The sequence below is a fragment of the Miniopterus natalensis genome, chromosome 11 (genome assembly GCF_054644295.1).
Source record: "Miniopterus natalensis isolate mMinNat1 chromosome 11, mMinNat1.hap1, whole genome shotgun sequence".
Classification (NCBI taxonomy): domain Eukaryota; kingdom Metazoa; phylum Chordata; class Mammalia; order Chiroptera; family Miniopteridae; genus Miniopterus; species Miniopterus natalensis.
Genome location: NC_142091.1, coordinates 67,561,221 through 67,585,036, shown reverse-complemented (window position 1 = coordinate 67,585,036; position 23,816 = coordinate 67,561,221). Strand labels below are relative to the sequence as shown.

Sequence of the window (23,816 nt, the reverse complement as noted above, 5' to 3'; positions counted from 1 at the left end):
AGGCTAAGGTGACATAGGTCCTATCTTTCCTAGCAGTGAGATTCTGTAAAGCTGACCTGACTCTCGGCTGCCGCCTTCAGTCAGCAAGAAGAACTACACGCACCAAAAAAAAACGCCTCGGTGTAAGTTACCATGGTGATGCTAGTTCAACCACATTTCATCTGTGTAAAAATCTCAGGCAAAACACTATAGAGAGGTACTGGCTGTGGAGGAGTTAACACTTCACGTGTTTTGGTTGCCGTTGCAAAGTTAACGTTAGCTTTGGTCAAAGATGGTAATTTGAAGGGAAATCCTTTGAAAAACTGAAAACAAGCAAAGACGAAATGCCAAGGGATCCATTGGAGAAATCTCCTGATATCCGGTTTGCACTACACCAAATTACTAATTTTTCCTTAGCTAACGTGGGCCATTTGGGTCTTCCTGACTCTATTGACTCCAGTGAGAAGAAAGTGGCTTCACAAAATGCCAGAAGATTCCAAAACCAGAAAAGCTGGCCGTACCAACCTGGAGGGGAAAGCAATACATCGGACCCTAAGGAAGCTGGGGTCTTGGACAAAAGTAACAAGACAAGAGACAACTCAGAAAGTGGAAGATGGTAACAAGAGTAACCCATGTTCTTAACATGCACTGGGGAGAGGCATGGGCCGCATGGCTAAGACTAGGGAGGAATCTCTAACTTTGTAGCAGAACGTGGCTGGGAGCTCTGCAGACCGAAGCTGGGAGGAGGCTGAGGTCTCTGGGAGAGTGAAACTGCAAGGAAGGACCAACTTCCTTGCCCCCTTCCTTTCCTGCAGGGACCAGAAAGTCAAGGAAGGTGAAGAGGCTAACAACGCTGATTTACAAAGACAGAGAGGAGGAACTAAGTCTGTCTGGGCCAACTGTGGACGCCTGAACCGGGGCGACAGGACCCAGACAACCACCTCAGGAAGTGAGTAAATGAAAAGGGGAGGTCGTGGAATTATTTAGCCCTAGAACAGCGCTGCCCAGACGGGGGTGGGGGGTGGAGCCAGAAGAAAATCTCAGAAAAGGAATTTTGACAGTGAGAATGCTGGTTAAGACAGCGCTCCGGGGCGCCCCGATGTCCCTTGTTTGATGTCCATAAAGCCCGAGAGGATAATGCGTTAGCAAGCCTTGAGTATTCTTGAGACATCAATAAAGTCTGGACTTGGGGCCGGTAGGGGGGCTGGGGTCACATCCAGGAGACTTAGGTCAGCTTGGGGGCTCCTCTCTGTCATAGCGCTAGAGGGACTGGGATGCGAGAGTTGCCGCTGCGATAATTTTTTAAAGTTGGGGACATTCGAGCAGTAGTAATTGGAATGGGGAGGGGGGCTCTCTCGAAAGCTAGGAATGTGGGGGCGGCCTGAAGAGGAGCGGGGCCCTCGCGGGAGGCGCGGGCGGGTGGGATCTGGGGACTGGGGGGCGGGGGCCGAGGGCGGGAAGGGGCCGGGCTGGCTCTAGGGGCGGGACCAGGCGCGGTGGCGGTGGCGGGGGCTGCGGCGCGGGGGGCGGGGCGGCCGGGTCCGGGACACCCCTCCCGGTCCCCTGGCCGGGCGGCTTCGACTCCGGCAGCACTGGAGGCAGCAGCGGCCGGAGAGCGACTTGCGGGGCGCGCCCGCCACCGTCGATCCGACCGCTTCGCCTCGCGGACCCTCCGCCGACTCCCTCCGCCGCACGTCCCGCGGGAGCCGGCGGGACCCGGGGCGGGACCCCGGGCGGGCAGCGAGCGCCGGCGGCTGCGGCGGCACCATGAGGCGGCCGTGGGGCGCGCTGCTGCTTGGCGCCCTGCTCTGCGCGCACGGTAAGTGGCGCCGCCGCGCCCGCGCCGACCGGCCCGCGGGGAAAGTTTGTCCCTGGGTCCGGCTGCTGCAGGACTGAGATCGCGGGAGCGGGACGGCGCAGGCTGCGGCCCGAGACCCCTCGCTCCAAGCAGTAGCCCTGAGATTGCGTGCGTGCCGGGGAGGGGAGCACGGGCTCCCCCAGCCCCTCAGCCCCAGAGGGGGCAGCGGTGGAGGAGCTCCCGGGGCCGGGGCCGGGGCCGGGGCTGGGGCCGGGGCCGAGGCCGGGCCGAACTGAGGGGCGATCCTAGGCGCTCGTTCGCCTGCCCTCGCTGCTCTTTGAAGAGCTGGGGGCTGCTCCCTTTCAGGTTAAGATAGGGTCTCTGTGTCCTTGGTGCGAATGAATGTGGGCGAAGAAAGGGGCGCGGGGGAGGATGGTCGCCGGACCACAAATTGTAAATAGCCCTCCTTCCAGGGGCCGGAGTCTCGGGCAGATCGCGGAGAGGGGCCGCAGTGGGAGCTGAACACTTGAGCTCTGGAGACTCCTCTACTCGGGGAACAGCTCCTCGGGCTCCAGACCTCGCTCCCACCGAGGGCCTGTGGGCACTGCCTGCTCGCAGCATCTCCCCTTCGTAGTGTTTTCGGGTTCCCTCTCCTGGCTGCGACCAATCAGCTCCCTGCCCTAGATCCTTCCCGGAGGGGCGGAGAGGGGGACTGGGTTGAAAAGGGGCAGAGAAGGGACTCCGGGGGGAAACTGCTGGAAGGCGCCCGCAGATCCGTCCTGGCGGCGGGGGGGGGGGGGTCGCTGAACCTCAGAAGGCAGCTGGCTGCCCGGCCCGCGCGGTGGCCCTCGGGGAGCTGGACGGGTGGCCGCGGGACTGCTGCTTCATCTGCTCCTCATTAATAACTTGCGTGGTGCCCGTACGCAACTGTTGTGTGTGATTAGGGCTCCGGCGGAATTTGTGTCTCCGCCGCAGCCTAGGACCGTGGGTGCACCCCGTGATTTAGCAGCTGTCTCTAGTTTGTGCCCAAAGATCAAAGAACTTTGATCTTCGAACCCCAACTCTAATCACCCACCACCGTTCAAAGGCGGGGAGATCGGAATTCCCCCATTCTCCTCGCAGCCCGGATGAGGGGGTGGGGTTGGGAATGGGGGGGGTGGTCCGCAGACCCTGGCCTCGCACCAGTTCTTTCTTTAACGTGGTGGGGGGGGCTCGTGTGGAAATAGCGCAGATTTCGGAACCTGTCTGGCAGGGCGTGGAGATGCCTGGACACTTGTGTTGAAGCTTGTCTTACCTCCCAAATCCGAAACAGAGCTCTCGCGTCTGTTGCTTAAACCCCGCGTGGGTTTTACGCGGCTCTTTCCGGGCCCTCGCCGAGGCCGGCCGCCTCTCCCCGCCCCGCGCCGCGCGTCCTCGCGGAGCCGCCGGCCGCCCCGCGCTCCTGCGCGCCGCGCGCCCCTCCCGGGCGCTCTCCTGGAAGGTTATTTGCAGCCTCGCTGGCGTGTCGGGGCAGCGGCCCTACTGGGGTAGGAATGTAGCTGCTCTTCCCACCACATGGGCCCCTTAAAGGGACAGCTATGCTTTTGGGGGGTTTCCCCCTTCGGGCTGCAAGCGAAGGGGATGGAACTTTCCTCTCGGCCCCCTGGAGGAAGTTTTGAAAAAGATCAAGAGAAATGGCAAGGCACTGAAAAAAAGGGGGGGTGGGCTAAAACGGATACCAACAAAGCCCAGAGGAGATGGTCGCCTGCTGCCCCAGGGAAAGGGGAGCTGGAAGGTTCCTGGGCGGAGACTGGCCAGGAGCATTTTACTGCTGCAGAGCTGTCAAAACCGCATACACTGCATCTCCATTGAAAATGGGGTAGAGAATTGTGTATATTTAATGCTTCGCCAAAAAAAAAGGATGGGAGAGGATCTTGGTAACTCATTTGTGTTCTTTTTAAGGACAGAAAGTTTAATGGAAACTTACAAGCATGGGAGGCTCTCTGTGCACATGTGTAAGGACAGCCAGTGGCAGGAAGATCTAAACTTCTCCTAGCTTGATAATGAGCCATCCTTGGAGGCCTGGAAGGAACAGATTCATGCTTCACAGTGAGAGTGAGCCATTGCTCAACCAAAAACACCACCACGAAGATTCCTGACACTGTGTTCCAGGGGCTCAGGGAGAAGACTGTGTGCCTTAGATAGATCGGTTAGGCAGACCTGACCTCAGCTAGGACTGAATTCAAGACACTGAAGTTTAAGGTGCTGTTTGGATGCTGCTAGTCCTTTGGGCTTTTCCTAGAGCCTGTGGGTTTGGCCTGAGCCTGTGTTACACTTCACCATTAAAAATTTCGGGAGGAAATTTGAGTGCTGGTAGTGGCCCTAGGTACTTTTCTCCTGAGGACTGAGGCGAGGCCTCAGGCAATCTACCACCATTTGAAGAGTGGAAATTATGTTTATCTTGGAGGTCTCTTCCAGGTAAGCCAACAGTCAAAAATTCTGCCTAGGAGTAGTTAGGTAGGTAGAGGGTTGTCTCTGAGGATGCGCGTGAAAGAGTGGAGCTGAGACCTGTCTCCTTTCCATGGTGCTTAGTTGACCTTGTCCCAGATCTTATTGGACTTGTGAAAGATGCTTGGCTTGGCACTGATTTTGGATTTCCTCTTCTGTCCCTTTTGAATATCAGATAACATCTTTGGGACTAGCATATGGTATTAAGAATGACAGGTGCAAGGGAACCAAGCCTGGCGGTGTCTGATACAGAGCATGTTGGGCATGTCCATCTTCTGGGTCAGCAAAGAACAGAGGAGGTCACAGAGGACAGGGTGTGTTTTATAGCTCTTTGCTCACTCTTTCTACTAATTGACTGCTAATCTTAAACCCCAAAACGAAGGAAAATGGGAGGGATTGGCTATGTTGCTCCTGCTTTGAAGAAGATCAATTCTAGAGGCTTCTTGCACAGGAATAGCATTTTGGGCACATCTCATGATTATGAGACATTTCCATACCCTTGGTCAACTAGGTCTTTTAGTGTCTTCCAGCCAGTTTCTACATTCCTTGACGCAGCTTAGCCGTGAGTTTTGTTACACTTGCCTGGGCATGGGGCATCTGGGCCCCAGTCTGTGTCTGCATTGCCATCTCATCTTCACCATCAGAAGCCCTTCTTCCCTACTCAGCCTGATGGGATTCAGTGTCCCAGGGAAGACTTCGTGCTGACTGGTTGGTTGGCAGAGCCTGGGTTTGGCCCTATAAATAGCTCCGATGAATGCCTGTGCTTGCTGTTCTTCCTCCAGCTTAGAGCTGGCAGGGTCAGGTTCTTTCCCCCCGATATACTCAGGAGCATTCCTTAAACTGGACTTTATACCCATTCATTTGTTCATTCATTCTGCAAACACACATTTGTCAAGCACTAATCTAATCACTGCATACTGAGCACAGTGATTAAGAAGCACAGGCAGACCTGGGTTTGAATCTTGGTACTTCCTGGTGACTGTGCAAAACACTTAATATCCCTGAACTTCAGGGTTCTTATCTGTAAATAGGGGCGGGGAAGGAGGAGTAATAAGTTATCACATACAAATATTGTAAAAATGAAATGAAATAATTCAGTACAGAGCCTGACAACTACTGTGTTACTATAGGCCTGAATAAATGTTAGCTGTTTGTTAGCAAGCTTTGCATAAGTGGATTAGAGATGGCTCTTGCCTTTGGACTGTGGGAGCCAGGTAAACAAATCATTCTCCTAGCTAGTGTCATGTGCTAAAATGGAGGCTCAGCCCTTAATTCATTTCAGCTGTTTTTTTGTTCGATTCTTTTACCGATCTAGCTCCTTCTTTCCCCCCTTGAAAACCTAATGAAACCTAAGCGTAGTTCCCTCCTGTGCACACTTCCAGAAAAGAGGCCTATTAAGCTATGTACTGTGGATCGAGGGGCCCACTCTACCTTAGTTGTCCTGGGAGAGGTCCTGGGAGATGGGGCTTTTCTCTGAGAGCCCTGTGGTCACGGAAGCAGCCAGGCACCTCGCTCTAAGGTTGCTGTGACCCCGGGTGAGAGGTGCTGGCTCAGGTCTCTTGTAGCTGGAACAGTTTAGAATTCCAAGCTCTCCCTCCCACTGGCCTGGGAAAGGAGTCAGGCCCCAGAACTCATAAGGTAGTAATTGCCCCAATTTGGGGGCTGGGCTGTTGCAGAGCCTCCTTCGTGACTACCGTCTTCAATCAGGAATCCTGTCAGTGTGCAGGGATAATTGATGTGAGTCTCAAGTCCCTGACTTACCCCCAGCTCCTCCACCCCAAAGTTTGACCCCTGTTGTCTCTTTGTTTCTTCCTTTTAACTTGGTGCCAGTGATGTGATGTTTCTGGGGGTTGTGGAAAGTTGACCGTAACCAAGAGCAGCTGTTAAAAAGAGCCGATTCTCTAGCTTTCCAGGCAGTCGTTTGACTCCATTTTCTCCTCTGCATTTTCGGTTTAGCAAGAAGCAAACATCCTAGGTGCCTCTGGGCACCTCTTATGCCCTTCCGAGCAACCTTCACTCTTTCGCTGCACGTAGGCATTTCCATCCTTGCTCTCAGCTGAGTGGGCTGACTGTAATTGTCCCTAATGCCGGGCGCCCTGCTCATAGGGTGAGGAAGGGAAGGGCTCTGCCTGAGACCCAGCTGAGAAGGCCTTGCTGGGACTTGCTGCAAGCCCTGACTTGGCCTACCGGGCGCTCCCCGCCTCACCTCTGTGCAGAGCGGAGGATCAGAGCTGCAAGCAGAGCTGGAAACAAAAGGCTGGGAGCAAACCCATCTGGCTGAGAGGCAGCGACACAAAGGTGCTGCTGCATAATTTATCACTGGAGGTTTTCTGGGGCGGGAAGCTCATGGCTCCCGGCACAGCCTTTTTTGGGGGAGAGGGACCCTCCCCCTGTCTGGGTGTAGGGCCAAGCAGGTACAGAGTAGGGCATTGGGAGAGACACCTGATTCACACGTGAAATAAAGAAGCTTTGAGGTGGCCAGGGCCTCCGGTGATCTGTCCAAGCTCGGCAGCTCCACTTCCTGCCAGGCCTGCAGCGGGGGTGGGGGAAGAGCTCCGATGTCCCCTTGGTTGGCCCCAGCCTTGGGAGCCTGACTACCACCACCTTTCCGGCATGGATCAGGAGGAGGGACAGTATCTCTGCTGGACTGACTGCAGCCTTCTGGAACCAAATACAGATGCCTGGTTATAATATCCATAAGTCTAGCAAATAAGAAAGGGGAGCACCCTTCTCTTTTTTCCACTCCCTGCCCCCCTCACCCCCGGCAGTTTAAACAAGAGTTTCAGCTACAGGTTCAGAGAGGCAGTGAGAGTGAATGGCTGGCTCTAAAGTGTGTCATCCCTGCTTGGCTCAGCAATTGAGAGCCCATCTATGATCCAGGAGATCGCAGTTCAATTCCCGGACACACACGCCTGGGTTTCGGGCTTGATCCCCAGTGGGGGAACATGCAGAAAGGAAGCCTATCAATGACTCTCTCTCATCATTGATGTTTCTATCTCTCTCTCCCTTGCTCTCTCTGAAATCAATAAAGATGTATTTTAAAAAATAAAAATAAAACGTGTCACCCCCAAATGAGAATTTCTGCTTTTCTGGGAATGATCTCCTCTGGTTTTGCACCATAAACTGGGTCATGTGATTTAAAAAAATACAAATGTGCTTCTGGGCCAGTTAACATTTTTTAATCTTTTGCTGTATCCCTGGCACTGTGATAAATGTATACAGTGTTTTATCACATTTACTCCTCACAGTATCCTTATGAGGTAGGTACCGTTAGGTGCCGCTGACAGATGGGAAACTAAGGCTCAGAGCAGTTTGCTGTCACACAGCTGGATTTGAACTGAGTCTGGATTTGAACTCAGAGCTTAAACTGTTAACCCTCTAACCTATACTACCTCTTAAAACAGAATATTTTGTATCCAAGCTATCCCAGAAGATATAGGTGGGGAATATCCATATTTTATCTTAAATTGACTTTGCCTCTCTGCATAAAGAATTACTTTTCAGGTGCTTTTTTGATAGAGGGAGGTTTTAGAAGGCTCCCAGAAGGGGGAGATGTTACCTGAAGCCACATGTTACTTGTGTTTTGAGATGTAGGGGGAAAGGAAAGCATTATTTTGAGCAGCCCCTCAAAGAGCACAGCCCCATTCAAGCCCTATTGGATTTGTGAAATCTGTTGACTGAGCTCGTGGGCAGGGTAGGTAGACCTTTGAGGACCTATAAGATGATGGGGTTAATAATAATGTAGTAGTTCCCCCTTATCCTCAGGGGATACAAGGAATACATTCGAGGACCCCCAGTAGATACCTGAAACCACAGATAGTACCAAACCCTATATGTACTATGTTTTTGCCTGTACCTACATACTTACGATAAAGTTTAATTTATAAATTAGGCGTAGTGAGAGATTAATAACAATAACTAATAAAATAGAATAATTATAACAATATACTATAATAAAAGTTTTGTGAATGTGGTCTCTATCTCTCTCAAAATATATTGTACATACAGTGTGGGCAGATGGAGTGGATGGTGTGAGATTTTTATCACACTACTCAGAATGTCATGAATTCATAACTTATGAATTGTTTATTTATGGAATTTTCCACTTAGTATTTTCAGACCACTATTGACTGCGGGTAACTGAAACTGCAGATAAGGAGGGACTACTGTAATAACAACAAGAATAGTTGCTTACTGCGTATTTCATATGTATTATCTCATTTAAACATCCCAACGACTCTATGAAATAGGTACCATTATTATTCCCATTTTACAAAAGAGGAAACTAACCCATTTTTTAATTGCTGTGTAATTTATAGGTTCTGAATTTAGGTTGCTCTTTTCTATACTTGTCTCCTAGGAGTTGGTTGATGATAAATTAGGCAAGGATGAAGGATACCATGTGCCTAGAGCTCCTCCAGAGAAAGACAATAAAGCAGGACCCCTCCACCCTCTTCTTCCTCTTCCAGTAGTCATTCATACCACCAGCTTAATTCATCGAGGTGACACACAGTAGGGTTTTTAGACATCTCCAGCCCCGAGGGTATGATGTGGCTAGATAAGACAGTTCTGAGTCATATTCTGTAACAGTAATAGCAAGAGCTATCATTTGTTGAGAGCTTAGTATGTGCCAAGCATTATGCTAAGTGCTTTTCATGAATTAACTAATTTAATTCTCATAACATTCATATGAGGTAGGGACTCTTGTCCCAATTTTCCTGACAAGAAAGTAAGGTATAAAGAGATTAAATAATGTGCCCAGGGCTAGATAGCCAGGAATTCGCTTAGTTTTGTTCCCGTGTGCTTGAACATTATGCTCTTCTACCTCGTAACTTTGGAGGCTGACCATTAAGAACTTCTTTCTGTGTTTGAGTGGCAAGAGAGGACTGAACTTGCTTGAACCAGCAATCATGTGTCTAATGGTATCTTATGGTATCTTATGGTGTGGCTTTTTGGAGAGGGCCCACTAGGAGATTTCACCAGGTAGATTTTCAAATCAATCTGGAAAGGCTGGCCTCTAGGGATCTAGGGACAAAATAAATAGAGTCAGCATGTTGGTATCACAGTCTGGTAATATGGCAAGTAAAAAGGAACTCCTGGAAGGGAGCGAACTGGACAGGACTAGGGAGCTACCTGAAAAAGAAGATTCCCATTTTCTTGACAGGTTAGATAGAAAATAACTACTTTTATTTCTGATATTCTAGGCCTCTCTTGTCCTTTGACTCCAACTCTCACAAGACTCTAGAGGAATGTATTATTGATTCATTTATTCATTTTGCAAACTTATATTGATCACCTACTATATAGCAAACATTGAACTATGCACTGTGCATACAAATGTAAAACTCTAGATTATACAATTCTAACTGCCAAGAGGCTTATGGTCTAGTAAGTGAACAATGATCCCACAGTACGCTAAATGCTACCATGGGAGCTGGCAGAAAGGGCCCCTGCGATGCAGAGCAGGGACTTTTAATTTGGCCAGGGCTGCGTGGGTCCAGGTGGGGCAGCATCAGGAAAGGCTTCACTTCCTGACCTCCTTCCTTTTTTGGTGTTGTTTCTGATGTTTTCTACTCTTTTTAGCTTTTTGATTTCTTATGACAAGGACCAATTACATTTACCTTTTTTGGTGTTGCTTTTGATGTTTTCTGTGCAGGCTCTGTCCTTTCAAAGAGGGGCTGTGTGTAGGCACCAGTTCTCTCCAGACTCCAAGTATCCCTTGGACAAGGTTAGATCCATTTCCATGTGGCTCTTCGCTGTCACTTCTTTCAGTAGTCAGTTTTGTCTTGCTACATGGGCATCCCTTTTAGTGAAACACTTACTGATTTGGCTACCCCAGGAGCCAAAATCAGTGGATTGGTCCCTCGATTGGCCTGGATGTAGTTTAGGGTCATTTCATATAAGTTATCTAAGGTTTATATCCTCACCATTCCCACTAGTGGACAGGGGAAGAGAGAAGAGCTTTAGCGTGTTATAAAAAAAATCCTTCACTTATATGAGTAATGATTCCTCCCTTTCCCACTGTCACCCTTTCTACACTGGTGTAGCCGTCATATTCCAGCACTCACAGGGCACTCCTTAAGCCTCTCATCTCTGGTTCAACTTGAAAAAGCTGTTCTGTAGCTGTGTAGTCACTGTCCACCTTGGGCTTCCATGTGACAGGTGTGGTCCCCCCTTCAGCTGAGCATTCTGCGGCATGGTGGGAGAGCATTGCCTCTCTAACTAGAATGTGCATCAGTGTAAGTCCGGAAGCTTATTGAAAGTCCAGATTCTGAGATCACATTAAGAGAAGAATGCTGGTCTAAGGGTCAGAATGGGGCTGGCTTCCTGGCTCTGCTACTCACCCCATGACCTTGGCCAAAGCAGGTGACCTTACCTGTTAAACGGGCACTGCAGTAACTACTCAGGGTTATATTATAATGATGACATGAGAATGCAAGTGTGTATGCAAAAGTAGCTTGTAAGCTGTAAAGAGAAACTACAAATTGTCCAGAGAGCTGGACAACAAATAATTCCTTTTTGAACCAAGACAATACTGAGGCACTGCTTCAGAGGACTGGGGCTCCAGACTGTCTCTGCTTCACTACTTTACCTGAGGGCAAGGGAAATTGGTCTTTGGCCTTAGAAGTAACCAGAAGAGAGGTCACTGCTTGAGATCCATACACGCATGACCTATTTGCTAATTGAGAATGCATAAAGGAGAGAGACTCAGAAGTCTCAGTGTTGTAAAGTTCATTTTTAACCAAAGGGTTTTGGAAAATTCTCATAATAGCAATACCATTATTGGGAGGCATTATGATGAAGTGATTAAGAGCTGAGGCTCTGGGATCCACCTGCCTGGGTGTGAATGCTGGCTCTACCCCTTAGTACCTGTGTGACCTATTGATAGACTCTGCCTCTCTGTGTCTCAGTGTCCTCAACTGTAAAGTGGTGATAATAACAATAGTGCCATCTCCCGGGATTGTTGAGAGCTTTCAGTGACATAGCATATAAAAAGCACTTAGAAAAGTGCTCAGGGTACCTGGTAAGTACTCAGTAAATGCTGGTTGTATTATTATGAAGCTTTTGAGGTATGCCAGCTCTGTGGCTAGGCAGTTTATGTGAGTTAATTAATTTAATCTTTGTAAAACCTTTTATGGTAGAACTATTATCATTCCCATTTTATGGATGAGAAAACTGAGGCTTAGAGGCAATAACTAACCTGCTTGAAGTGTTACAGTTAGTGATAGAACCAGGATTTGAACTCTAGTCTTTCTGACTCCAGAATCTGTGCTCTCACATTGTACACAGTCTGTTATACCAAATGGATGTTTCCCTTCTTTCCTTTAAAAGAGTACAGTGAGAAATTGGTAAGATGGCTGAGACTTTGGTTAACCTTTCAGGAAGGCCTTATGAGCACATTGTATCCCCAAAACGGAATGTCTTTTTTTCTTTAAATCCTCACCAGAGGATATTTTTTCCATTGCTTTTCAGAGAGAATGGAAGGGAGAGAGAGAGAAACATCAATGTGAGAGAGACATCCATTGGTTGCCTCCTGCACCTGCGGGTACATGCCCTCGACCAGAATCAAACCCAGGATGCTTTAGTCTGCAGGTGGACGCTATAACCACTGAGCAAACCGGCTAGGGTACAAATGTCTTGATCAGGGATAGGGAACACTTTGAGGAAAGATCTTTTCCTTGCTGAATTGCATTAGGTCGAAGGACCCAGTGGGAGCTTGCAATGTGGCTGGCCAGTAGCTTTCAAGGCCAGGAGCATAGCTGAGCATTCTCATTTAACACTTCTTAAAATGAGTACTGCGTTTGCCACCCGCAGTCATTTGTTTCCCTTTTTTCACTCACCATTCTTTTAGTTAAAAAGGGTTAAAAGCTGTCCTTTATGATCACAGCCAGGACTTGAGTGAAAAGGCAGAATTCCACCTCCGGGGATCGCAGAGGGGCAGCAGTTGTCCAGAAGAGCTGACTTTTTGGAGCATAATATGTCTGTTTACTGTATGAATGCCCAAGCCAAAGGTCTGCCTGACTGGTGGCTGCCTGACTTCACATGCTGCCGTTCAAATGCTGCTCTGACATGCAGGAAGTCGCCACTCTTCAGCCGCCTGCAACTAACTTGATGCCCACCCGATGGAATGCTTTGTTCCTGAAGTTTGCACGGGAAATCAGGACTTTTGCTATTATTCAGACAAAGGTGGGGGTGGGGCCCTGAAAAGGAGCAGGGAGGGGGGGTAGTGCTGAAGGCTCCTCTTTACTTTCAGGACTCCCCTGACTTGCCTGCAGTACCAGGATACTGCTGTTCTTGCTCTTCCTGTTCTTAAAATTCAGGCCTTTTGGAAAAATTTAGCCTCTGCATGCCAACACCTGCACCCTCTCATCCAGCATTTATTGAGCATCTTTGGTGCGCCGAGGTGCAAGGTCAGCTCTCACATTTATCTTCTTGTCCAACCCTGTGGTTTTTTTTCACAAATGAGGAAACGGGCTTAGGAAGCTAAGTGATTTGGACAAGGTCGCACAGCTGGTCAGGGAACCCAAGTGTCTGCTCCAGGTCCAGTGCTTTTCCCTCTCTGCTCCCCCCAATTTCTCCTTCCTCTTCTGTTCTTATCACCCCCTTACCCTGAACTCCTTGTTGGCACAGCCCTGCCCCCTGCTGTGTGTGGCTAGCAGCGTTTCTTAACCTCTGTTGACATTTTGGGCCAGATAATTTGCTTTGTTGTGGGGCCTGTCCTGTACATCGTAGGATATTTAGCAGCGTCCCTGGCTTTTATCCACAAAATACCAGAAGTACCGCCAATCGTGACAATAAAAAATGTCACCATGCATTGCCAGATGCCCTGGTTGAGAACCAGTGAGTTAGCCTCATCTTGCCTCTTCTCCCTTCCTCCCCCATGAAGGAGGGTCAGCGTGTTGGAGAGCCCCCCACATGGAGTCCTCTGGAATCCTTACTCTTTGCCGTTTCATCCAACCAAAGTTCCCTAAAGTAGTGCCATGATGAGTTGGTTGCACTACAAAAGTTCCTCAGGCTCTGGGGCTCAGGGTCTGAGTGAAAAAAGCCCCCCCTTCTCAGTGCTCTCAGAACAGGCCCAAGAGGATGGGGTTGGGGCTGGGCAGCTGGGTCTTCAACTTCCCTGGGGAAGAGTCCTCTGTGGTGCACTTGCAGAGAGACCTGGGGAGACACGGGCGCTGGGCTTGGGGTAAGGCCTTCCTGTGAGGTGTGGAGATGCTGCACCTCTCAAATGGATTCCTTTGGTTTCCTCAGGAAATCCTGCATCTTTTCCAGGGCAGCTGATTCTCAGCATGTGGGGGGGACAGCAAGGTCTCAGTTGAGGATCTGATGAGAGCTGTGGTCCTTTACTCCAGAAATGTACATTTTGCCTGCAGTTTCAGGGGTTCACCTATGCCCATGCCGTACGTCCGTCCATCCATCCATCCATCCATCCATCCATCCATCCATCCATCCATCCATCCATCCATCCATCCGTCTAGGTTAGGAACCCTGCCTTACGCTCATGCTCACCCTTGGGGTTGACTTGGAGAGGGAGGCACCTAGGGCTCTCTCATTGCTTTTGGAGGACCTAGCAGTACACTCTTTTATCCTAGTTCCTAAGCCCTCATGCCAGGCTGAGTAATTGTAATGTGCAGTGAGGGTGTACATCAAGGAGATGAACCAAGAAAGAGGGGCTGGGCCTGGTAAATAGGAAAGGAAGAGGGGTGGCAATTTAGGAGCTGACTCCTTTACTGCTCCAGCCCAGCCTGAGCGTACGGCCTAGTGAGGGGAGGAAGGGGAGAAGAAAGCAAGGGGGGGAGATGAGCCCCGAGCAGTGGCCCCCTTCTTTCCCAGCTGCAGCAGCCCAGCGGGTTAGATGAATGCTGGGAGGGGGAGAGTGACCCTGGCAGAACCCTTTGTTCCAGCTGAGGCTGGAGCAGGGGGCACGGAGCCATTCACACGCCATCCGAGGGCATCCTGCTGGGCACTCTGGGGAGGGGGCACAGCAGCCGGTCATGGGACTTGGCCAGGCAGATAGCTCCAGGCTCAATAGGGAAGCCCAGCTGCGGGCTGCTGAGGCTGGGGGAGGGGCTGCTCTGTCATCCTTCCTCCAGGCTGTGGCCTGTCCCACAGACAGGAAAGCCCTGACTGGTCCCACTCACTGTGTCCTGAGCCAGCCCAGTCCCTTTCTCCTTGGGCCCCACTCCTTTTCAAAAGTGGTTTCCCGTCGCAAAAGTGAGCTCTGACTGGAGGACACAGCAGCTCCCGTGTGTACAGTCCTTAGCCCTAAAAGGAGTCCAGCATTTTAATTCCACTCTTATTTCTTGCCCTCCATGGCCTACACCAAGGGCCTGGTCCTGCTCAGAGGCAAAAGCATCTTTATCTCAACGTAGTCTGGAAGGAAAGGACATGGAGGTCTCACCTGCATCACCCCTTCTGTCCCCTGCTCCCCTTCCCCAAGAGCACCAACCCTCCAGGTGGCATCATTTGTCTCCGGGCTTTTGTGGGTGCTATGTAAGAAAGCCTGTCATGCAAGGGGGTACCTGGACTATTTGTGAGCCCAGAGTCAGAGGGTATCTTCTTGACCATCTGTGCCTTGGAGAAAGGGAAGTCACAATTCCATGGTCTGCATCTCCCTTCAGTGTCACCATTGTCACCTGGGTGACAGTGGTCCTAGACTCAGCTCCTCTACGTTCTTCCTTGAAATGGACTTTGGTTGGATGAGAGCTGAGCCCTCACTGGTTCTTTTTCCCTCTGCCCAGGCCAAGCAAGCAGCCCCGAGTGTGCTTGTGGTCGGAGCCACTTCACCTGTGCAGTGAGCGCCCTCGGCGAGTGTACCTGCATCCCGGCCCAGTGGCAGTGTGATGGAGACAACGACTGCGGGGACCACAGTGATGAAGACGGATGCAGTAAGAACCTACCCACTGGGCAGTGGGAAGTGGTAGAAGAGGGACCTGGGGGGGTGGAGCTGGGACAAGTCTGATGGGGTTTTCTGTGCACCAGCTGTGTCAGGCTCAGAGCCTTGGACTCTTTTGAGGGTGACAGATATTACAGATGGGTGGTTTCCTCACAATATATATGGCTCCAACCCTGTTTTCCCAAATTTCCATGGCTATATATCCAATAAAACAAACTTTGAAACAAGCATAGAGGAAAACACCCTCAAAACAACAGGTAGCCTCTTTAAATAGATCTCTCTGTATTTATGTGAGTATGTATTTGTGTGTTTGTACTGCATGTTTCTGCATTTTTTAACGCGCATCCTATATACTAATGCAGATGTATAATCACATCTTTTTAATAGCATAAACTTTTTAAGAAATATTATATTCTCTTTAAGCCTCTCTTTTCCTCTAGTGTAATAACATAAGCACAACAGGCTCGAGGGCCCTGTCTTGGATGCACAGAAATAGCACTGCTGAGTCAGTTGTCTGGGGTCAGGGGTGCAACCTGCGGCACCTACGTCTGAAGCTGGCTAATTAGTCTAATAAGAATGAAGCTACAACCTGGACCTTATTAACCCTAACCATTCCAGCTAATTATGATGACGGTAAATGGCTCACTTTCATGTAGCACTTTTACGTGCGTCGTCTCAGAAGACCTCTGTGAGCGGAGCATAATTACCTCCATTGTGCAGTTGAAGAACCTACAACTCACTTGCTCGGTGTGATAAGTCATGAGTTCTAGAACTGGAAATTGAGCCCAGATGTGTCAATCATCATTTAACACGAGGAAAAGAAAAGAGTATACTTCTTTCTCTCACGTTCTCTTACTGCTTCTTAGCGGTTTTGAGTTCCTTGGGCTGTCCTGCCTCGTGAACTCCTCACGGCCATGCCCTGCTAAGACTCTCACTCCTTCGCCACAGTTTCTGCCTAACTGCTCCATCAGCTGGGGGCAGGCGCAGGAATCCGAAGGACTGTGGTTCAGACAGCCCGGCTGAGCCTGCCCGAGTAGGTACACCACACTGATTCCCTTCTCCCTTCTTTTTCCCTGGGACTCAGTGCTGCCCACCTGCTCCCCTCTTGACTTTCACTGTGACAATGGCAAGTGCATCCGCCGCTCCTGGGTGTGCGATGGGGACAACGACTGCGAGGACGACTCGGACGAGCAGGACTGTCGTGAGTGCTGGCCAGGCGGGCTCCGTTAGGCCCTGTTGGAAAGGGATTTTCAATCAGAAAGTGATGTCCCCAGGCCTTCAGCTCTTGGTCCTGTCCTTTCACCTCCTCTAGTGGTCAGATAAGGGCCTCCCCCCACCCCCTACCAGACAGCAAGACAGCAACCTGCTTCTGATCCCTCAGGGCAGCCTTGGAGCTGCCTGGCTGCTCTGCTCCGCAAGGCTTTCTGCTGAGCTCCCAGGCACTGCCCCCCACTACCTGCAGCAGCCTGACTGCTCTGTGTCCACAGCCCCCCGGGAGTGCGAGGAGGACGAGTTCCCCTGCCAGAATGGCTACTGCATCCGGAGCCTGTGGCACTGTGATGGTGACAATGACTGCGGCGACAACAGCGATGAGCAGTGTGGTGAGTGGTGCTCTGGTGAGGCAGACAGGTGGCTGGTGGATGGCCTGGCCATGGGAGAAGAGTGTAGCAATGACTCTAGCACTACCCCAACCTTGAACTGTCCAGGTATCTATGTGTCTGGAGCAGCTGGAGGAAGGCAGGAGGGGGCAGAGCAGTCCAGACCCCCCAGCAATCACTGGCAGGAGCCTGAGGCCCAGTCCCTTTAGGGCCTTGGCTTTCCCAGGAAAGCGGACACCGAATCTGTAGTGTCTTGCCCGCTGGGTCAGACCTCCCCAGGGGCAGTGCAGATGAGAGTCAGGGAGGATGTTAACAGGGTTGCTTGTAGGGCTCCCTCAGGACTGCTGTCTCGTTGCATCCCCCAGACATGCGCAAATGCTCTGACAAGGAATTCCGCTGCAGTGACGGAAGCTGTATTGCTGAGCACTGGTACTGTGATGGTGACACCGACTGCAAAGATGGCTCTGACGAGGAGAGCTGTCGTGAGTGGCCAAGACCGTAGGCTGTTGGGCTAGAGTGGGGCAAAGGGCTCCATGGCATGGGCTGAGGGCCAGGCTGAGGAGGGCATAGAGTGGGCAATGAGGGTGGGTTCTTAAGAAGCAGCTCCTCCTAGGCTGAGCGTGGGTGGAAGCAGGTTCCCCAGATGGGAAGGGAGGTCTCCCTTTGGTCCACCTGAATATGAGAGTCTACAAGGCCATCTTCAATGAAGCCTGGTTACATCTCACTTGAGGAAGGCACCCTGCCTGAGAATCCTGCCCCTCAGAAGAGTCAGGACCCCCCTCCTCTGCCCAGGCCTGAGTGTATGCTCCTCCCCACCCCTGCCTCCTTTCCAGCCTCAGCAGTGCCAGCACCCCCCTGCAACCTGGAAGAATTCCAGTGTGCCTACGGCCGCTGCATCCTCGACATTTACCACTGCGATGGCGATGATGACTGCGGAGACTGGTCGGACGAGTCTGACTGCTGTGAGTACTCTAGCCAGCTGGGTGGAGGAGGGGAGGAGGCCAGGTTGGGTTGGCAAGGCACAGGTGCCAGCTGGGGCAGGAGCATGGGGTGGGGGGAGCTTTCTGGATTCCTTGGTCCCTCTTGGGCAGAGGAGGAGCCAGAGTGCCAGGGCTGTGGCTTTCTGGTCTGCATGGGACACTGCACAGACTGGCTAGAGACAGAAACTTGATGTGTTTCCCCAGCCTCCCACCAGCCCTGCCGTTCTGGGGAGTTCATGTGTGACAGTGGCCTGTGCATCAACGCAGGCTGGCGCTGTGATGGCGACGCAGACTGTGATGATCAATCTGATGAGCGCAACTGCAGTGAGTGGGGGACAGCGCTGCAGGTTGGAGCTGGAAGTAGGGAGAGGGGTTGTGGAGCCAAAGAGGCCACAACCAACAAAGCATGAAGACAGATTGGACATGTCCACCAAGTATAGTTGTGTAGGTTGTGCACTGCACAGAACCACTGTGCCCAAATGGATGCCAGTCACATAATAGACATATATTCTATAATTATAAAGATTTATATATTCATCATGGCAGTTTTCCAGCAGATAGCAGTTAAGTATCTTGAGAAAAGGGCACCTTTTTCTAATTCACACCAAGATGGCCCACAGACCAACTAGGACACTCATGTCAAGAAGAGTGGCATGGGTGCTGGCATGAAGTATAGTTTTGGGTGGCAGGGTGGTGTGTTGGGTTGAAATGGGGCCAGGCATTCATTAGGCCTTTGCTTTGCCAGCCACCTCAATGTGTACAGCCGAACAGTTCCGCTGTCGGTCAGGCCGCTGCGTTCGCCTGTCCTGGCGCTGTGATGGGGAGGATGACTGTGCAGACAACAGCGATGAAGAGAACTGTGAGAACACAGGTGGAGTCACCCATGGTCCCCCAGACCCCCTAGTCTATAGTTGGGGTGAAGGACAGGCAGAAAGAGGGTGTTACAGTTGCCGTCGCAGTTGGGCCAAGGTGATGCTTTAGTCAATCTTGCACATGGCCTAGATTTTTCCTGCCTTTCTCAGTTACCAGTGTCAAATCCAGGTGCATTTGCTGACCTGCAGCCTTATGGCCTGTAACACAATATCAGGGCTATGAGTTCCAATTGCCTCTCAGCCAGTGCCTGATGCTGTGGCTTAGTGAACAAGGACTGCTCTCTGTGGCTGGCAGTCCTCACACCCACTCCCCTAGCCACACCAGGTGCCAGGCACATGGGTGCACTCTCTCATTCTGTCCCACATCTCTCACCATCCACTGTGGTGTCCTGGGGAAAAAACGAATGCAGACATTCAGCCAGCCCTGTCTGAGCTGTTTCCTGCCTTGGACCCCAACCCTCCCACCTTGAGTCTCATCTGTCTCCAGCTCGCCTTAGAAAATGACAGGCTCCCATCCTTTTGTTGACCCAAGCCCTGCCCTGCTGTGACCTGACTCTCCCCCGCTCCTGTCTTCCCTCCCTCCTTCTCTAGGAAGCCCCCAGTGTGCCTCGGACCAGTTCCTGTGTTGGAACGGGCGCTGCATTGGCCAGAGGAAGCTGTGCAATGGGGTCAATGACTGTGGTGACAACAGCGACGAAAGCCCACAGCAGAACTGCCGTGAGTGCCCCTAGTGGGCGGGCCTGGCCCATGGTTTGTGGCTGAACCCCACCCAAACAGTTCAAAGAGAATCCTCCCTAGGGACTCTAGCAGCCTTGGGAGCTGTTCTTCGTGGTCCAGGTGGAATGCCAAGTTGGCCGTCTGGGGGAGGATTCTGGGCTCAACTCCCATCTCTGGCTTGGCTGGCACAGGGCCCCGGACGGGTGAGGAGAACTGCAATATGAACAATGGTGGCTGCTCCCAGAAGTGCCAGATGGTGCGGGGGGCAGTGCAGTGTACCTGCCACACAGGCTACCGGCTCACGGAGGACGGGCGCACGTGCCAGGGTGAGTTGGACTGGTTTGGAGCAGGGCCAGGATCCTGGGCGGGGTAGCAGGCAGGCAGCTATGTTTCCTATGGGTCAGGCATTTGACGGACATGACCTCATTTTATCATCACACTAACCGTAGGAGGTAGAGATTGTCCCTTCCATTTCACACATGGGGAAACTGAAGCTCAGAGAGGTTAAGTAACTTATTGAAGGCCACAGAGCTGGTGAGTAGCAAAGTTGGGATTCCAGCCCAGGTCTGCATGACTTCAAAGCCCTTAACCACTGGTTATCTAGCCTTCCCACTAGGCCTGGAAAATAGATGGGCATGTGGTCAGGAAAGCAACTAAGCAGCCAAGGAGTGGGGGTATGAGGGTGGAAGAGCAAAGAGCTCCTGACCTGCCTGGTCCCCACAGATGTGAATGAATGTGCTGAGGAAGGGTATTGCAGCCAGGGCTGCACCAACAGCGAAGGAGCTTTCCAGTGCTGGTGCGAGGCAGGCTACGAACTCCGGCCCGACCGGCGCAGCTGCAAGGCTCTGGGTAAGGGGTGTTGGCGTTTGGCTGGGTGAGCAGGGGTCTGAGTGTGGAAACAGCCAGGTGCTCCACTGCCCAGCGATTTGCTGAGAGCTAGAAAGATTTTTGGCTTAGGAAAATGGAGCTGCAAGGTTTATTCTGGGCCCCCAAAAAAATCCCTGCTGGGGTGAGGTGTGGTGGGCTGGGCCGGGGGAGTATACTTTAGAAGTTCCCACATTTTTAGTACTGATGCCGGCAGCTCAGGACATGCCCTAATGGGCCAGGGGCCCCATCTGTCGGCCCAGAAGCTGGGGTGCATGCTGAGGGTGCAGCTCTGGAGCCCAGTGGGGGCCCCATTTCTATGCCATGTCCCAGGGCCGGAGCCTGTACTACTGTTCGCCAATCGCATCGACATCCGGCAGGTGCTGCCGCACCGCTCCGAGTACACGCTGCTGCTCAACAACCTGGAGAATGCCATTGCCCTTGATTTCCACCACCGGCGCGAGCTTGTCTTCTGGTCAGATGTCACCCTGGACCGGATCCTGCGGGCCAACCTCAATGGCAGCAACGTGGAGGAGGTTGTGTCCACGGGGCTCGAGAGCCCAGGTAGGGAACCAGGCTCCGTGGGGTGGGGCAGGGCCACGCCCTGCGCGAAGCAGCCATGGAGGGGTCAGGCTAGAGGTTTGCAAACCTTGGGCAGCAGAACATCATTTTCCTCAGGTGAAATCTTGGGTGTAACTAATATTGATAACATTTGTTAGTGTACATTAATTCTGTAAGTTCAGGTGTTTGTCATTTGCTCATTGAGCTCAATCAGTTAGAATAATGAGACCATTGTGATGAATGCCGTCATTTGAAACCAGAGCTTTATGGATGACAGTTGCATTTGTCTATCAGCTTTTGCATCCAGCTTAATTCTGAATTTTGTTATGATTGCTTAATATTAAGGGTATCCTGATAGACCCAGATAAATATATCCAAAGTTTACAGATGAAAAAAAATCACAGCTCACTTGGCGGCCTTGGGCCATTCTACAAGCAGGTAAAGTGGGTTGGGATTCAATATCGAGCACAGTTGACTCAAATAATGGAACTTCTAAAGTACCTCCATGAAACCCTAAGCTACAATTTGCAAACCCCTGAGCAAGTGCAGTGGAGGACCCTCAGTGTGGGTCAGGGAGCCAGAATTCAGGAAGTGGAATAGGGTTGGCTGAGAGGAGCAAATACATGACCTGGGACAGTTACTTGACTTTTCTGTGCCCCAGTTTCTCCATCTTCATGGGGTTATAGGACCTAGCTCACAGAGTTGCTGTGCTAATTAAATGAGTTAGTGTATATAAAACGGTTAGAATACCGCCTGGCCCAAGAAACTGCTTTGTGCCAGAGTTTGCTTTTGTTACTATGGCACAGAAGAACCCAGGCTGGATCCCTGACAATTTCCCACTGACTCTTTCCACCAGGAGGCCTGGCTGTGGATTGGGTCCATGACAAACTCTACTGGACTGACTCAGGGACATCAAGGATTGAGGTGGCCAACCTAGATGGGGCCCACCGGAAGGTGCTGCTTTGGCAGGACCTTGAGAAGCCTCGGGCCATTGCCTTGCACCCCATGGAGGGGTGAGTTGTGTCTCAAGTTCCAAATCCCTCTTGCAACCTCTAGGAACAGTTCCCAGGCCACTTGGGCTAGACTTTGTTGGGTATTAACAGCGTGTACTCTGCACCCAGGCACACCTGGGTTTGAGTCCTGGCTCTGCAGTAACTGGCTGTGTGGCCTTAGGCCAGTTAGCTTATCTCTCTCTGCCTCCATTTACTCATGTGTACATTGGTGATGAAAAGCGTACCTACATCATAGCTGTGTGAAGATTAAACGAGATGATGAATTTTAAATGGCATAATACACATTAGATAAGTTGTAGGTGTTTAGTATTTTTTTTATTAGCTCATAAGGTTGAGCTAATTAATAATAATTTTGTTATTAGAAGGAAAGTCTCCTGAAATGGAAGTTATTAGCCTCCGACTTTTAAAAATTCAATGCAGCCTGGCCAGGCATGGCTCAGCAGTTGAGCATCGACCTAGGATCCAGGAGATCGTGGTTCGATTCCCGTTCAGGGCACATGCCCGTGTTGTGGGCTCCATCCCCAGTTGGGGGCGTGCAGGGGCATGCAGGAGGCAGCTGATCAATGACTCTCTCACCATTGATGTTTCAGCTCTCTCTCTTCCTCTCCCTTCCTCTCTCTGAAGTCAATAAAGATATATATTTTTTTAAAAAGACATTTATCTTTAAAAATAATAATAATAAAAATAAAAATTCAATGCAGTCAATTGAGGGGAGTGTCCTCTAAGATCCTGCAGTTGTAGGTTAGCTATTTTAGAAAGTGTGTGTGTGTGTGTGTGTGTGTGTAAAATACAAAAAGCAGCATGGAGAGTGTGACAGAGAGGAAAGTGCGTGCCTAGTATTATATTAGGTTGTCAGTTGCACAAGGGTTGGCATTTTTGTCCTTTGTTCACTGCTACACTCCCAGTGCCTAAGATGGTGCCCTATCCATAGCAGATATTGAAAAAAAATTTTTTTTTGTTAAATAAATAAATGCCCTGTCTAGAGACATTTAAATTAAAACAATTAAAAAACACTCTCTAGTCTAGACCAAAGAAAATGTATCTCCTACTAGCTGGAGTCCCCTGGGTTAAGTGGATTAAAGCACCTTACCGGATTGCTCTTCCAGTTGCCTACCTGCCCTCTACTGCCTGTCTCTCAGTGTCCTTTTCTGTCTTCCTAGTACCATTTACTGGACAGATTGGGGTAACACCCCCCGCATTGAAGCCTCTAGCATGGATGGCTCTGGACGCCGCATCATCGCCGATACCCATCTCTTCTGGCCCAATGGCCTCACCATTGACTACGCAGGGCATCGTATGTACTGGGTGGATGCTAAGCACCACGTCATCGAGAGGGCCAATCTGGACGGGAGTCACCGCAAGGCTGTCATTAGCCAGGGTGAGGCCCTTCCTCCACTCTCCTTCATCTCTCATCCTCCTTTTCCCATCCTGGCCACCCGGAGCCTTGGCAGAGGGGGAGATTTGTGCAGGGGCCAAGCAGGCCATGTCTGGACTGAGGTTCTCTTGGACTTTCCCCAGGCCTCCCGCACCCCTTTGCCATCACGGTGTTTGAAGACAGCCTGTACTGGACAGACTGGCACACCAAGAGCATCAACAGTGCTAACAAATTTACTGGCAAGAACCAGGAGATCATTCGCAACAAACTCCACTTCCCCATGGACATCCACACCTTGCATCCCCAGCGCCAGCCTGCAGGTAAAAAATTGCCTACCTGGTGAGCCTCTGAGAACCTTCCCTGCACCTGTCACAGTTGCCGCTGTTTCTGGCCCAGAAATTTGAGGTTCGCCCTAATGTGGGCTAATTCCTCCCTCTGCTGGACCTGTAGGGTGCTACAACACCGAACTCATGAAAGACTTGCTCAGTTTCCCGGCCTCCGTCCAATTCATGCAAACATGTATACAGCATCTCTTATGCGTCCCAAGTGTTCACTGCTCACAGCTGGGGCCGAATTAAAAAAATAATGAAACATAGTTCCTCCCTCCAGGAAGCTCACACCATAGCTAAACCCTAGTCTTGGGCCTACCTTTAGTCCTACCTGACCCCCTTGCTC

General features: G+C 51.0%; 1 protein-coding gene across 1 annotated transcript in view; it reads left to right on the top strand.

Annotated features, from left to right (window-relative positions):
- Positions 1–1,743: 1,743 nt before the first annotated feature.
- LRP4 (LDL receptor related protein 4) overlaps positions 1,744–23,816 on the top strand; it is a 44,951-nt gene continuing 22,878 nt past the window's right edge. Inside the window, exons 1-15 of the mRNA XM_087821856.1 lie at positions 1,744–1,798; positions 15,007–15,153; positions 16,246–16,362; positions 16,649–16,762; positions 17,125–17,241; positions 17,593–17,721; positions 17,944–18,063; positions 18,485–18,610; positions 19,203–19,328; positions 19,520–19,654; positions 20,052–20,177; positions 20,526–20,756; positions 21,610–21,766; positions 22,927–23,144; positions 23,285–23,461. Of these exons, the coding sequence (XP_087677982.1) occupies positions 1,747–1,798; positions 15,007–15,153; positions 16,246–16,362; positions 16,649–16,762; positions 17,125–17,241; positions 17,593–17,721; positions 17,944–18,063; positions 18,485–18,610; positions 19,203–19,328; positions 19,520–19,654; positions 20,052–20,177; positions 20,526–20,756; positions 21,610–21,766; positions 22,927–23,144; positions 23,285–23,461 (2,092 nt within the window). The 5' untranslated portion in view covers positions 1,744–1,746. The remainder of the gene's footprint in view (positions 1,799–15,006; positions 15,154–16,245; positions 16,363–16,648; positions 16,763–17,124; positions 17,242–17,592; positions 17,722–17,943; positions 18,064–18,484; positions 18,611–19,202; positions 19,329–19,519; positions 19,655–20,051; positions 20,178–20,525; positions 20,757–21,609; positions 21,767–22,926; positions 23,145–23,284; positions 23,462–23,816) is intronic.